Source organism: Fringilla coelebs (genome assembly GCF_963513975.1).
Source record: "Fringilla coelebs genome assembly, chromosome: 6".
Classification (NCBI taxonomy): Eukaryota; Metazoa; Chordata; class Aves; order Passeriformes; family Fringillidae; genus Fringilla; species Fringilla coelebs.
The window spans coordinates 35,838,623-35,855,314 of NC_140034.1; the positions used below are offsets into that span (position 1 = coordinate 35,838,623).

General features: G+C 40.3%; 1 protein-coding gene across 1 annotated transcript in view; it reads left to right on the forward strand.

The window, feature by feature from the left end:
• RBM25 (RNA binding motif protein 25) overlaps window positions 1–16,692 on the forward strand; it is a gene marked incomplete at its 5' end in the record, with an annotated part of 36,457 nt that overhangs the window by 287 nt on the left and 19,478 nt on the right. The window contains 5 exons of the mRNA XM_084208702.1: window positions 3,233–3,472; window positions 10,042–10,162; window positions 13,833–13,882; window positions 15,321–15,491; window positions 15,788–15,845. Coding sequence (XP_084064828.1) covers window positions 3,233–3,472; window positions 10,042–10,162; window positions 13,833–13,882; window positions 15,321–15,491; window positions 15,788–15,845 — 640 coding nt within the window. The remainder of the gene's footprint in view (window positions 1–3,232; window positions 3,473–10,041; window positions 10,163–13,832; window positions 13,883–15,320; window positions 15,492–15,787; window positions 15,846–16,692) is intronic.

Genomic DNA, 16,692 nt, shown 5'->3' on the forward strand with positions numbered 1-16,692 from the left:
GTTTTCTGTTCCCCTCGTTTTGTTTTCGCCTCACTGTCTCACACATGCCTGGGCTCCCCAAGGAGCTGCGCCGGAGGAGTGTAAACAGCCCCCAGCAGGGTTTAAAGGGATGAAATTCGTAGCGAAGCTCTTTCCTCCCGCTGTCTGGAGAACGACGAGGCGGCTGCTCCCACGCCTCCGGATCTGGCAGATGAATGGATCACGGTGTCCACCTGAGACGAGAGCTCTTGGCGCCCAAATCTCATCTGCCACTCATAGGTTTAAACGAAGTCTCGCCAAGGAGAGCCACTGGTCACTGTCATTGCAGCCTTTGGGGTTTCTTTCACGACTGTAGCTTCAACCTATGGGTAAACGTCATTTATATAGCTGAAAGAGACTGCAGGTCCAAAATAGAGGCACACACCTGCCAAGAAATGGCACATTCACTGTCACAAATTGGCGCCATAGGAATGGGAGGTGAATGCCAGACAGAGATGGTCAAAGAAACCATTCGGTGAGGAAGGACCTTGGCCTGTAGTGGCTCCAACCCATACTGGCTCATGGGGTGCTACAAGAAAATTCAAGTTACTTTTCATTGGCTGATTTAGATAATATGCAAAAATATTTTTGTTGTAGCACAGCCAGTGCACAGGCAATTTCTCTTCTAAAGTAACAAGAGTTTTCAGCTGGATGTTTGGATCCAATGCTAGTGGTTACTTCACCAGAGGAAGGACATGCACTTTTTTCCTTCAGTGGACATTGCATGTTGATAACCACTAATAGACAGCTATGAGGTGCCCTGTCCTTTGGTCCCGTGCTTCAGTTTTAAACAAACAGTTTCAAAAGGGAGCTAAATTACAAAAACTGGATATCCATGTAGAAGGCACTGATTGCAAGTTTACCTTTGAAGTATCATCATTTCACAAAACTGAGTCAACAGGTCCAATTATTGTGAAAATGAGGCATCAATGAATTTTCTAACACAAGGAGTGACTGAGGCCCTCTCAGAATTAAAAGTCTATTGCTGAAGTACTTTCGTTATACTAGATGTATTATATATTTGTATGGGCATATACATGATTTAATTATTTATTTTATACACCTTAGTGATGATGAATGACTGAAGACTGGCACAGTAACTCTTTTCCCTGTTCTCTTTCATGCTGTTACAATAATGTATTTTCATTTGGTATTTTGCATAGAAGATAAATTTAAGAGATTGGCAAAATACACTGACATCTGTAAGAATAAAGTTTTGGTGAATCAAATGTCTTCAGACTGAAAAAATCCTGAATAATGAATATAACTAATACATATGAGGTAGAAACTTCTAAATCTCACAGTGCTATTCAGAGGAGCCAATGAATGAGATCAATGAGTCTAGTATCTAAGGGGTCTTCCTCTAAGTGCCTCTATTTAGACTGATAATGTGATAAGGAAGAAATTAAAGGATATGAGGAAGGGAAGAAAAAATGCATATAAAATGTTTAGAATGCATAGTCTAGAAACAATGTGACCCCTGTACCCTGAGGTGCTGCCTAACATTTTTGGGATGATTTCTCCTGCTTGAAATACAAGACAATTGGCAGACAAAAAGAGCACCTCTTAATTTTACCCTCAATATTTAAAGCGATGTACTGCAATCTTCATTATTGGCTTGAGCATGAAATCCTGGAGTTTGCAGTGAGAACTGAAGAAAGTGAACTGTGATCAGTATCTGGAAAAGGGATCTCAGTTGCATAACTGACAGGCAGAAAGATAACACAGACACTAGGGGTGGGCAATTCTAAAATCCCATAGCAGAAAGAGTAAAGACAGGAAAGTAGCTACACTTACTGGATGCTTCTGCTGCTATTCCTCCTTGATTAAGAAGGATACAGAAGGCTATAGTTGATTTGTGTAAGAAGAATAAATGCAAAATAGCTTATTTCTTTGGCTAAAAAAATAATGACCATCTAGATGAGCAAAGCCTTTGCAATGTTTCCTGTTAAAAAACCCTTATTACTGCAGTACAAATCAGTTTGGGATTCACCTTTTTTTTTTTTTTTAAGCTGAGCTGTTGTTGTCTGAGACAACAACACAGAGAAAATTCTGAAAATTTTTGTTATACCCTTTCTCTTTTCCTTGGTTTTCTTAGGTATGCTTATAAATTATTTTAAATATTAACAATAGTCAGTATTATTGTGGTCACTAAATTTGTATTAGTTTGAGGGAGATATGCCAGCTCTTTAGAATAAGCTGTAATTAATAGAAAGTAAAAATGCTGTTTCTGGTGGGAGAAAAAAATTACATTCAAATTTGAAGTATTTCTTGAAGTATCTCTTATTGCTAAAATATTTATGCTTAGACATCATGTAAAGCATGGTGATGAACGGGACATTAGTTCCAACACAGTTGTTGGCTGTTCAGTAGCACATATGACATCAGCCAGATAGTTTTAATATGCTTTGTAGTGAAGAGGTCGTTCTACAGGTGGAGATTTTGTCATTGGACCCTTGTCTTTTGAGCACTTTTTTCTAAACAATGGAAAATACAACACATTTTTTCCTTAGTTAATCCAACACTTTTTGAGCAGATTTATGCACGTGCTCATTTTGTGGTCTATCTCATAACAATCTGTAAGATCACATTCCTCTCATAGTCACTTCCTCTTTCCACTTGCAACTCCTTCCCACCAGTGGCATAACTACAGCAATTACTGTCTTGCACGTCATGTTGAAAATTGTCTCTTAATGTAGTTTAAATGCTGAAAGTAGGCCAAAGAAACTACCAGTTGTAGACCATGGCTAGGCCAAACAGCACAGTGGCATCTTTCTGACGAGCATACAGCTGCCTAAGGCACGCTCTTTTTGCTGTGAAAATCCTCAGGTCTTTTACAGCACACAGAACCTTCCATGAAAGCCAGTTACATCCTGGGCTGCATCCCAAACAATGCGAGAGGGGATTTTCTGCCTGCGGTACAGCCCGTCCCGACCACCGTCACGGGCGGGTCGCAGCTCGGGCGGGTCGCAGCTCAGCCTGGCCTCAGTCCCTGGCTGAGGGGGCCATGACGGCTGACAGACGAGCAAGGCTCCGTGCCACCTACAGCCGGGGGCTTGCCGGGGGCTTTCCAAGGCCCCGTCCCGCCCTAGCCGCGACCGGCGGCACCTGACCCCGACATGGCGGATCTCCGAGCCGGGTCACGGCCCCGCGCCGCCCCCCGCACAAGAGATGGCGGCAGCGCGCATGCCCCTTGGCTGCCCCGGCCCTTCAGCCCGCCGCCGCTCTACGGTCGGCCGCGGTACTGCCTGGGCGCGAGCGGGGGCGCTCCGGCACGGCCGCCTCTGTGGCGGCGCGGCGCGGTGCACGCCGGGCCGCTGGCGGAAGAGGCGGGTCACATGACCCCGCGCGGCGCGGCGGCAGCGGCTCGGCGCGGTGTGTTCGCGGCCTAGCGGGGCCTCAGCCGGCCCAGCGCCTCCCCCGCGCCATCCCCGCCCCGCTCCGCAGCCGACGGGTGAGAACCGAGGGGTTGCGGGGGGAAGAGGGAGGCAGGGAGGGAGGGCGCGAGGCGGTGGCGCCTCGGTCGCCTGCTGGGCGGAGGCACGGCCGGGACCGGGCCGAGGCCGCTGGGCCGCGGCGGGCGCTCGCTGGGGAGGCGGCTCGGGCCTGGACGGGGCGTGGAACGGGCGAGCGGCCTCGGGGCGGTGCTCGCGAGGCCCATTCGCTTCCTCTCCCGCTGGGACGCGTGGGAGTCCATTCCGCCGGCCGCGGCGGGAGGTTCGGGAGCGGCCCCGCGGGAGGCGAGGGGAGCCCGTCGCACGCCCGGGACCAGGACCTGCGCGGAGCTTTGCTGGCGCCCGACGCTGCTCCCCGGGCCCGGCCGCCTTGGACTGTAGGTGGGATTTTTACTTTTGCACGTCGGGGAAGCCGATCACGCTAGGAAACGCGATATATTGCGACAAAGAAGTTATTGTTCTTAGTGTCGATTGGCATGGTCATCTTAAAACACGTGTTAGCAGGTCGTGCGTAAAATAGTCAAAAGTGATTCATCCGTGTCAGGAGCCGTTGTGATGTGCACACGGCGTGTTTTTCTCATGATGTCTTTTTCCGTTGAAGAAAAAGACCTTTGTCTGCCTGAAGGAGTGTTTTTTGTTTCAACACAGTGACTATCCTGAAGACAACTAATGGTTTTGTTGTTTCTTTTTTTAAGGTCGTTAACGGCCTAAGAGAATGTTAGCTCTCAAAAGTTTTATATTTTTTAGCCCATTCAGACGAAAATACATCCACACTGAATTTTAGTCCTTTTTTGTGTGTGGCAGGAAAGCATTAATTCAGATTTTGCATCAGCATTTATGGGGTGAGTTCAGAACAAATTAAAAGGAAGAATAGGACAGTTTCTTACTTTTCCTGTGAAGGAGTGGCATTGATCAGAGTGCTTAGTGTTTGCTTGTTTCTCTGCCTCTTGAGTGCTCATTCATGTAAGTGCTGTAATGCCACAGCGTGTTTCTGGTTTGGGAAGAGTCAGTAGCCAAGTTAGAATCCAAAGTCACTCACTTCACCAACCGCTTTATATGAGTGCAGAGGCACAGAATTAGGAATTAAATCAAGTATCTTAAAGTTCTGACGACACATTTAATGGACCCCTACTTAAAGGGCTTTTGGACTGAGGCTTTGGTTGGGGTAAACACATTGCTTTTTGTGTTGCTTTATAATAACAGTGGGATGCAGCTGTTCCACAGCAATTACTCAACACTTTCTAGATCACCTCTGAAAAACCAGTTAGAGCAAATACTAGTATTTTTGTTCCTAGCTTAGGAAATCTATAATATATTTTATCTCTCCCCATGTCTGTTGTGTTTAACATTTAAATCTTGTTTCACTTGCAGGCTATTTTGGAGAAAACTGCAGGGGTCTGAGACAGTGATCATTTTCACTGAGGAAACCAGTTGGCTTGGAATAGAAGATTTTTCTTTTAGGGAGCTTTTTTTTGATGACAAGTAATAATATAAACAGCACCTTTGTTGGGTGACAAGCTAGGAGGCTGCTTTTATAATAGAATGGCTTAAATATCCACCCATCGTGGGGTGACCAGCACACAAACCTGTGTGATAGTACAGACTTTAACAGACAGGTGTGTTTTCTTCAGCCTGCATAGCTGTTTTGTGCGACTTATTCTAGGCTAAGGGTACAGATTTTTTGTGGTGCAGAAGTGTTTTGGGAAAATATTGAAGGAAAGCTAAAATTAGATAAAATGAAATCAAACTAGATTGGCCATACTATCACTGTTGCTATGACACCTCATGTATGTATTTCTAAAACACATGAAGTTTGTTTGTGCATTAAGACTTGAGGGGTTTTGCAGTCAGTTTTAACTTTGTTTGGTGTAGCAGTAGTAAGTATTGCAACTGGTTGCTTCATGGGGAACTTGAGTGCTTTGAAATTGGTTAAGATGTTTTGCAAGTTTCTAAATAAAGTTTCTGATGTGTAAACAGAGATACTAATATTAATCCTGTAACAATGGTAGAATTATGACGCTGCCCTGAATATACAATGGAATTGCCAAGTTAAAACACATTAGTTACCAGCAATTTTTATAGAGTTTATGTTCTGCTTATGGCATCTCTCTTCACCCCTATTAAAAAAAATGGGGTCAGTAAAACAGAAGGTTAAAAGAATATTATTTAAAAAGAAATTACGGTGTTAACAGTGCAGCCAGACCAGTAAATCTCAGTCCCCTCTTATTGGGACTTCTAGGAGTCAGAGATGATAAAGAAGAACAGGGCAGCAGTGTCTGGGTGAGGGTGACTCTTGTTTCGTAGTAGATTTGAGTTCTCTGTGGACTCAGACACTTGATGCCAGTCCTAAGGCCAGCTCTCCGTGTTTGCTCAGTTGTAAATCAGAGCCAGCATGCTCCCAGTGGACAGAGCTCCCCCCAGCAGGCATCTCACCATGACAGGATTTACCAGTCTCAATGGATTTTACCAAACCTTAGAACTTATGGATATATCCCTGTACTATCTCCAAGTTTCAGGAGATTGGTGCAGATTGCTCTGCATGTTGCTTGGTTCCACCAGAACTTAAGTCAGAAGTGCAGTGTAGAAAGCAGCTGAGTTTCTTCTGGGCCAAAGTTGAACCTGGAATATTATAGCTGTGTTTATGTAGCACTTGCCTTAGTAGCTCAGGCTGTTTTTGAGCTGGGTCTGCATAGAGTAAACTAAGGTGTTTTACCACCCATTATATAATTAATCTGCAGCATAGAGAAATGGCCCAAGGCTAATAAAGTGTTCACCTATGTTACTGTGTTCACTTGGATCAAGGGTGTGCTCTTGAAGGAAGTCTCACAGTCATCATTACTTAGGAAGTTTAATTCATATTGGCTTGTGCTATTCCAGTGGATAAGCTGGATTCCTTTTGGATGAAAATATATTCAAAAATGCATTTGTACCTACAAACTGGCATTTGTTTTAGTGGGGTGAGCCTCCCCAAAACCTGTAGTGTAGACATTAGGGTCTTAATTTCCATTAGTTTTGTTTAACAGACTTGTTCCTATTGTATGGCGTGCTGGCACAGGCACAGCCTAAACTGACTGCACTTTGAGTCTGAGACCTGACATAAATCCATCATTTTGGGTGGTAAAAATGTTGTTTTTTCAGTATTTTGGGTGGTATCAGGCCAGATCGCTACTTTTCTTTCTCCTTGTATTTTTGTGACCACTGTAACATTCACACAAGTTAAACTCTTGCTTAGAGAGCTGCTAGTTAAACTGCGGCTGTCAAGAGTGCTGCTTACATTCAGTTTCACTAGAGGCAATACTTCCATAAGTCATCTGAGGTTTTAAAATATGTCAGGACTGTTTAGTTTCTTGCTTAGACATTTGGTAGATCACTGTGTACATTCCTGAGATCACAGTAAATGTATCAGAAATTGATCACTGAATTGTACTGGCAAAGTAGGAGGACAGTCTGCAGAGAAGTTCAAGGTGCTGTTCCTGAGATGTCTGCAAGTGTATTCTACATAGATTCAGCTTAGCATCTCCTAAATTTTCATACCTAACCTTTGATTTATAGTTGCTTAGAAATTTGATGCAGAGCCCCACTGACTGTTGGAAGTTTATCTACGTTTTTGGTGTGTTCTCTAGCTCCTGACAGAAAAGAATGTGTTGTGCAGTTCCCTTCGTTGCAGCATCTTGGATGCATCTTCCTCCCTCATCCAGATCTCTCACTTCTCCAGTGAGCAGTTTCACTCCTGGTATCTTGATTCTTGCAGCTTTCATAACGGAAGCAGAATTAAACTGTTCTCTCTGCTTCTTTCACATTAGCAGTTGCACAGAGTAGTGAGAGGGAGACCAAGGCTTTCCTTAGTTCTAGTTTTGATCTTAAATGCCACAGGCAGCAGAGTTGCTAGGATTGGTTCCTGTAAGAATTAAGTCAGTAACAGGGCAGCTTTCTAGCTGGTGTGAAAATAATTGTACAAATATGGGGGGTGAGGGGAGAAAGAAGGGAGTGCTTTGAAATGGACTGTTGAAGCCCTGTGTGTAACAGTGTGTTCCACATCATCTGCCCAAAAGATTGAAAGACTAAGTTTGTTCTCTTCTTACTGCCTTTTACGCAGCAACAGTAACTTCGTTGACTGCTAAATCTTTGGTATTTAAATTATTTTAAAAAAAACAACCAAACACTTCCTTCTCTGTGCATATTTAACATCCACTGGCTATGGTATGTTTCAGCATCTTTTAATTCAAAGAATGGATGCACTTCTTAGTCCCCAGGCTTTTTTGGTTGGCCTCTCCAAAACGATGGCTCAGATAAAGTGTTTATCAGAGCGAGAGAAGGGATTGCACCTACAGGCAGCCTGGAAAATTACTTCCCCAGTTATTCTTATATGTTTTACAGACCAAGCATTAACATCGTGTGGACCTCTAATGGTGCAATTCTGTTGTAGCCTGTTTAGAGCCATTTCAGACCCAGTAGCTTATTGTTTGTACCATCTGCCCCAAAACAGCTTTGAATTTTATCCAGTTGTTTATCAGCTTGAAATGTAAGAACCGGGAGCCTTAAATATCTTAATTTGGTGGGTTTTCTGTTGGTTATTTTTTTGTGTGTGTGAAAGTTTCAAGTAGTGATACCAAGGCACATAAGGGAGTTCTGTTACCTTCCATACCATAGAAGTTCCAGATTCTAGAGAATGTCAGCTGATGTGCACATAGTCTGAGGAGACAATAAGCAACTTTAAAAAAAATAAAATGGCATACATATTTGCTGCTTTTCTTTGCCTATACAGTTTAAAAAATTCAGGAAATACAGTTTAAAAAGTTCAGGAATTGCAGAAAGGAAATGTGTTCTTAGGCACATGGATTCTAAAAGGGAGGGGAGGTTTTATTTTTATTAGATTGCATAAAAGCTTTATTGAACTGTTGGAAAAATGTTAGCATTTGCTCTCTTATTTCTTCTGCCATCTTAGACCTTGTGTCACAGCAGTGTTCATTGTTTTGCCTGGTGATATATTGATAAATGCCCTTAGGGGTCAACGAATGCCCTCATCACATACCTCATGTAATTGATGTAGTTGTAAATGTTTCCTTGGATGAATTATGTGATAGGGTATATATGTGTTCTTAGGCCAGAATAAGTAAGTTCTGGTGTTAGAAGGTATTACCAAATACATCTGGATTTCTCTTTCATCCTTTTCAGTCTGCTATATACATTTCTCTCTCATAGTTGTTTCCAGAATCTGAGGAAATAAAGCTTTTCTGTGTGGTTGTGTTATTAGATTTTTTTGCATCTTTAAGATGTACCTGCTATTATGATAGAGTACTGATACTGTCTTTTACTTCTAGTATTTAAGACTAATGGCTTGCTCTTAACCAAGTCTGGAAGGTACATCTGTCTCCAGGAAAGCTTGTTTTCCCTTCCTTGTGTGTTCAGTGCCATTGTGTTCCTGGCTTGAAGAAAGCATGTTACAATGTACAGTTGTGTTGCATGTATCAGAATTTTGCTTACCATAACTGTTTCTCCAGACAGCCTTGCTTCAGTTTTGACTCATGGTTGCCTGTTTGGAAAGCAGTTGCAGTGCAGATCTGACACTGTAGGTTGTAAGGCAGTCTGTAGAGTCCAAACGCAAACGTTTCTGCCAACATCTTCCTGGGTTCTTGTCACTTGTGATACTGTGTCTTCATGATTCATATCCACATGATCCACTGTGTGTGAACTTCTCCAGTGCTTCCTCACTGCAGTGTAAATGTAGGTATATGCTCAGTATAATATTGTGACCAGTTCTGGATTTTTTGGAACTGAGGGCCAGCCTTCCATGAAGACTTGACTGTGTAAGGTTACTGAAACAATACTGGAAGCAAGAATGCATGCCTTAGTTGTATTAAGGGTGATCTTGAGTGTTTTATGAGGGTGGTCTCTCTTTCAGGGTCAGTAATATGCATGTAAAATAATCTGAACAGAAAATGGTGTTTGAAATTATCTTTACTCTCTATGGGAGCATGTTGACCCTCAGCTCGTGGGCTAATGTCCAAGTTGTGCTCCAGGAGATTTGTGGACTTGGAAGTTAAAAATAGATCACAGAACCCTCTTTCAGGCTTTTAACTCTCTCTCTGCTGGGATTTGAGAATCTCCCCAATGTCATCTTAAATACAACTCCCATTAGTGCTGAGCATTGCAAATGCCCCACTTCATTCTGGTGCCTTGTTCTACAGTCGTAGTGTGTGTGATCATTTCTTGTACAACAGAACTACTTGCTTTATTGAAAACGTTTTGCTTTCTAATACTGCAAAGATAGCTTTATTTTAAAGAAACTGTACAAACTGTTAAATGCTCTTATTAGTATGAGGAGTCAGATATATCTTTGTTTTTCACTTCATTCTGAAACGCTTCTTAGAAGTGCTGTTTTTAGTTGTGAAAGAAGACTTCTACATCTCTAACATAATGAATAGCTGGGGGGAAAAAAAGTTGAAAAAATTAGTTGAATGTCCATATAAAAATTTTAAATAATTATGGACGTTTACCACTTCACTGCTTTTTTAATTCACATTTGGGAACTGACTAGTACAAGTTTCCTTTTCTGTCTTTTTTACAGATTGTGACTGCAAGAATGTCTTTTCCGCCTCATTTGAATCGCCCTCCTATGGGAATCCCAACGCTTCCCCCTGGGATCCCACCTCCACAGTTTCCTGGTTTTCCTCCACCTGTACCTCCTGGTGAGTTATATTAATATATGGAAGTATTGTAGAATTTAATTTCTTTATATTATTCTGAATTCCTTTAAAAGCCAGTAACTTTTGTAAATAATATACCTTGGTAACTCTGATTTGTGTACATTGCAGTTGAGTTTCTAGTTTTCCCACAGATCATGTCATGTTAGCAAGCTCCTTTTGGTCTACCAAAAACAGTTTGCTTTTGACCAGAAAGGGAATACTGACTCTTCTTGAGCCTTTATTCAAGACTGAAGCTGAGTGACGATTTCTGTTTATATTAGGTGTTCCAAAGCCACTGTTTTGACAGTAATTCATCATAATAGCCTTTGGAAACTCTTGGGTATGCTGAGTATGTGTAATGTGAAAATAGAGAAGTAACTTCCAAAGACGGTTCAACTTGTTTAGTTGTTTTTCTCCATTCTAATGTCCCACTTTCTTTTGCTTCTTGTATTCTTTCCTCCAAACGTCTTGCAAATTTACAGTTAGCCTTATAATTTCTTCTGATCTTCCCAAAGTTATTTCTTCCTTTTTTTCTTTGGTCATCTGTAAGATCAGCGTCTGTTTTTTTTTGAGTTGAGATTTTAACTTGTTGGTCTGGAACAGCTTGCTTTCTGTACATTGTGAGTATACATAATGAGTATACATGACTTGAGGTAGGAAACCATAGAGCAAGTGGGTGAGGGGAAAACATCAGAGAATTACCTCTTCAGAATTCATAAGAGCTGCAGAAAATAACTCCTGTCTTGTCTATATTGTCTTAAACTGTGTTGTACAGGAGTGTTTTATAGACAGTAGAGGCATTCAAAAAACAGATGGTTGAACTACAAAAAGATTTCTGCACATCATTTATCAAACTAATCTTGCATTAATTTTTCGTAACATTTTTCTTGAGAACTGTGAGATGTTACCTATTTTCTGATAGTGGCAGAGTTCTTGCTTAGGTAGCATCCTGCCATCAAAAATTTCAGGTTGAATTTTAAAATCATACCTCTTATTTTTCCTAGTTTGTGTGTACTAGTGTATAAAACACCAGATCCTTAAAAAAAAATCTTTCTGAAATATATTTTAAAATGCTTGTTATAATTTTTGGCTCTGAACATTTTGCTTCTTAGCATGTGTGACAAAGATCTTTTTGTTCTCTTGTGTTTAAATAGTCTCATTTTAGTATTAGGAATCTGAATAGTATGTAGAGTGGAGAAGGCTGGTATTAGGTGAGAATAAAACTTCTGTCTGCATAAGAGAAACATGATTTGCTTGCGTGTGCAGACAACATATTTTGACTTGTAGAGGATATGGCTCTCACTTCTTAGTATAAGCACATCGGTAGAACTAAAAATGCCACAGAGATTTTATGAAATCTACTCTGAATTTAATCCATATGTAAGATCACAATTTTAGTGACTTACAGTATTATCTTTAGCTAGCTGTTTGGTCAAAAATTCGTGTCTCATTTACCTCGGCCTGTAATTTTTTGAAGAGTTTCAGTTGGAGTTGTTTGCTTGCATAATAATGAAGTTAGGAAAGGTGATTTGCTTTGCTTAAAAATAAGTTGCTAAAACCAGGAAGTTTTAGTATTTCCCAATATTAGTGTGGAAGATTTGATAAGGAAGTGATTCTGATAAATCTCTGAAGATTACTGGATAACACTAAGGTATAAAAAACCCCATTTTGCATGTCAGAAATGCTGTAGTAGGTCAGACCTGCAGTCCATATAAGCTGATGCATTGTGTGGGCAGTGGGACTAGAAGGCAGTATTTAGGGTGGGCATGTATCCCTGTCTGCTTTCTGAGTGTTTTGCTTCGTACACCGGTAGTGTTAGGGATCTTAGAGTATGATCTTCTGGTTGTTCTTTGTGTTTTTCTGGACCTGTCATTTATGAACACTTCAGACTTTTTTACCTTTTTACCTTTAAGAGGTTCATCTTTGTCACCTCTTAAACCAAATTTTAAAAGTCCATTAACTGCAATGTGAAAAGTGCTACTCTCTTACTTTTAAGTCTGTCTTTAAACTTGCTGCCTACTCAGTGTCTCCCTCCTGCCCTAGTTCTGATGTGGAAGTTGGGTGAGCTGAGTTTAGTAGTTCTGTACACCTCAGCCATGTTCCATGCCTTGCAAACCTCCGCACTTGAAGAGTCTCAGAGTGTGCAGCCTTTTCTAGTAAAGCAGCTGCTTCACCAGTGAAGTCATGTAGGCATTGTTCAGTGAGGCTGGGCAGCCTTTGGTTGCAGAGACCAGGTCTGTAGGCCTTAGTCAAAACTGTAGGTGCACCAAGCTTTTGTGTAGCAGCTAAATGATGCCTTTATGGTCATTATGTTTCCTGCCGATGCCCAGTATTTCATTTCATCCATTTTTGTGGCTTCCGCTGAACATTGGGCAGATACTTTCATAGAATTATCAGTGATAACACAAGTGTGTTTGCTGAGCTGTAACTTTAAAAGCTGTTGTGATAATTCATATAATTATAGGGCTGCACAAGCAAAATTGCTTGGGAGTAGTTGCTACAGCCTGTGAGATGCTATGGTGTATTAAAACAGAGAAAATGGGAGAGCAATACAGTTTTGATTGTCTAAATGATTTGTTGGAATGAGAGGTAGTATGACCTTAATATGAAGGGACTGAGGAAGAGAATTGAGAGCTGGAGAAAATAAAAACATAAATAAAGCAAAACCAGAGTGGAGGAGGAAAAAATTGGAAAGGATGTCTGAGGAGAAGTGTTTTAAGACTAAACACTACAGAAAGTGGGGTAACAAGTCCACTTGGGGCAGTAGGTTGCAGAAGTTTGTTTAGGATTTTCTGAATACAACAGTAAGGGAAGGATTGAGAGGGGAAAAAACAATGAAGTCTGTAGAATGAAAAAAAAAAAAAAAGATGTAGGATTCCTGTGAAGAACATGAGATTGACCCCACTGTTCTCAAGTCTCAATGTGTCTGTTGACCAACAAGTAGTTTTGATGAAATCCATTCACTTAATAGAATTAACCTCTAGCAGCTGGCTTGTAAAGATAAAGAGCCTTTCTTACGATCATATATTGGCTCCTGAAAGTGCTTAAAGCTGCCAGTGAATTTGGTAGTGTAAAAGAGGTATTGCATTATTTCATCTGATTAAATATTAATTGAAAATATTCTTTAATATTAATTAATATTATTAAAATTCTGTATTGTTCTAAATTAGGTGTTGGAGACTGCCAAGTAAAGTATTCAGCAGCTTCTCAATAGAGGTTTTTTATGCTGCCTTTATTAAGCTATTCCATAAATAGTGGCATGAAGCCTGGTCCCATTCTCTACAGGACCTCATCCCTAAAGCCATGTGCAAAAACCATTGTGCTGTGGGAATTGAGTAAGCTGGGAACAAGATCTCAGGAATTGCTCTCAGGAATTCCCTGCCTCATTCATCATCCTACTGTCTTTTAGAACAATATTGTGGCTTGAATATGCTCTGAAAATAGATTTGTGTGTGACAAAGTTGAAATGGTAGTACCAGAAAGTGACCAGGATGCCTATGGTATGGTATGTATACTTCCTTGGAATGCTTGAGGAATTACTGGTAATCAGTACTGTGAAATTCTTATTTGACCAAAATTGCTGTCTAGTTTGAAAATCATGTCTGCAATGATTCCAGTTGTATTCATCAGTTCTCAACCGGGCAGATTAATATTCATGTATTTCCTTTCTCAGGGACCCCTATGATTCCTGTACCAATGGGCATCATGGCTCCTGCTCCAACTGTAAGTATTACAGTATGGATGAGATTGTAGCCAAATAAAATTGAGAGTAAAACTTAGTATATGTCAACAGTGTTTTTGTTCTGCTCTATTCTGTCAGAATTCTACTATGAAAGAAGATGCTTAATTTTAAATGCAGCTATAATGCAAATGTTATGCTAATTTCTCACCTAGACAAAGTTTGAAGTAATGCTTGGAGACACCAGCTGCAGAGGTGAAGCAATTATTGTTCTTTTGAGAAGACATACTTCTCTCAAATACAGTGAACAGAATACAGTGAAAGGCTTTATCTTTGGATCATGTGTGTTCTTCCTGTGCAGTACAGTTACATCAGGGAGATTCCAGGTCTTTTACTCTGGAGTTTGTAGCCCTGAAGTACCCTGGGGCCATTACCTCTTCCCAGTTTATAAGGCCATCACACAGCACTGCCAGGTTGTCCAAAAACATGTGATTTGACAAGCTTACAGATAAGCTTGCTGTCTTAATGTTGCAGGAAAAGGAATAGTTGCATGTAATATCCATCTCTGGAAAAGCAAATGAAAGGTTTCTTTGTCTGTCTTACAAATTTCAAGTTGGAAGGAGGTTTATGATTTTTGGGTGGAAAAAAGTGTGCTTTGAAATATAAACGTTACTTCTTGACTTGAAGGTGTGTTACCATTTGTGTTACTTTGCAGAAGTGAAATCTCCCCAAAATACAGAATTTTTGGATAGCTTGTATTATCTCCTACTGGAGGGTATGTTCATGGTAACCAGTGTGTTTAAGACAGAGATACTGAAACAAATTTATTCTTCAGTTGTGTGATTAGACGAAACTTTTAGTAAGTGACACTTCTAGAAAGGTGTTCTGAGAAGAGAGACTATAGGTGAAAAAAGTGTAGCAAAATGGAGCAGGTGATCCTGCCTATTTTTGTACAGTTAATTTACAGCTGTTTGCTCCTTTACCTAAAGAGGCTTTGTGTTGTGTGTTTATTAAATAAAGCAGTAGTGTTTATTCACTGTGTGGAAGCTTTAAGATCATGTGTCATGTGTTTCCATTGAAGCCTTTGAGCCAAAGTTACTTTTCTTATTCACAGCTTGGTTTTTATACTGTTAGGTAAGGTAGTTCAAATTCCAGCGACTCAAATGTTGCAAACTTGTTATTTGTAGGAGAAATAATAACATGAGGGTGTTACTGTATGTTCACCTTGAGACCTCCATTGGCAGTGTTCAGTTATCTTTTGTTATCTTCCTTTGCCAGAAAATAGCCATCTTTTTTTGTGTTGTAGAAGGTATTAAAGCCTGAACTGCTTATTGGTTTCTTACTCCATAAGCCTAACTGAGGTTCGTATGAAAATTCAAATTTGAAATAAGTGTGCATCCCTAAGTCTCATGTCTTATCAATTTAAAAAAAAAAAAAAAAACAGTCCAATGCTCTATTTTACTGCTTCTCTCCTCTTTATAGGTATTAGTTCCTACCACAGTGTCTATGGTTGGAAAGCATTTGGGAGTCAGAAAAGATCATCCTGGCTTAAAGAACAAAGAAAATGATGAAAACTGCGGTCCCACTACTACTGTTTTTGTAGGCAACATTTCAGAGAAGGCCTCAGACATGCTCATACGGCAGCTTCTAGCAGTAAGTACAGCAGACTGCTTGTTAAATTTCATCCCTGGCTGATGAATAAAGGACCAATAAGCAATGTATTGAAACTTAAAGCGGAGCTGTTCCCACTCATTGGAACAGCGGCCCACTATGCCTGAATCCAATAATGGAGAGAACAGCTTTTTTACACTACAGATGTCTATGAATATAGACATATTTTATTTTTAGTAGAGTTTACCCTGTTTTAATTTTATAATATTTTGCAAAAAGTGGTCACGTTTTTTTAATGTTTTGAATATAATAATTAATGATACTTCTCTTAATTGCAGAAATGTGGTTTGGTTTTGAGTTGGAAGAGAGTGCAAGGCGCATCTGGAAAACTTCAAGGTAACTGTTCATGCTTTTCAAAATCTCTAGATATCCTCTTGTTTTTATTAGCTGGCAGCATTTTAATATCGTGACATATTGCACATTCTTAATCATTCTTAATCATTTTACATTTTAAGATGCTGTAATAGGAGAGCTGCGAAATGGTTTTTAGTAAAGGGCTAGTATTTTCTGGAATTGAGAATAAAATAATATCATTGAGCATGGTTAAATGGAAAGATGTCTTGGGAACCTAGTTTGCTTACCTTTCTTTACTGAAACGGAATGATTTTATAAACTATTCCTGAGAAAGCTTTGCCAGTTTGGACTTAGCCCCCAAAGGAAGATAGTATTCTAACACTTTCAAGTCACTTCCAATAGTATGTATTGTTCTTCTCTATGAAGGAGATTTTCCTGATGTAAAATTTACCTTGCCTGTTGTAAAATTGAACTGATTTAATTTTTCTGACCTTTCCAAAGTGACTGCAGGATATTTTTTTTGCCGGGGTTTTGTATCTTGCTTGGTTTGTGGGGTTTTTTTCTTTTTAAGGATGTAGTTCAGTTCCTTCAGCTTTTTTATATCTCACACGTTTTTTATTTTGCTGTCAAAAATGTTTTTCTCATTTAACACTTTTATGTAACTGTTGTGAAGAACCTAGTTTGAAATATTTGCAAGTTTGAAACCCTTCCCTCTAGTTTAACAATGAGCTGTTGATTGATGCCCTTGGTCATCAGACAATTGCAAATCCACCTGAGATGTTGTCAAACAGACTGCATTTCTTAGTTAAGACAGATATGTCAAAAGCTTTACAAACACAATCATAGAGTAGTTTGAGTTGGAAGGGACCTTTCAAAGTTCCTCTAGCCC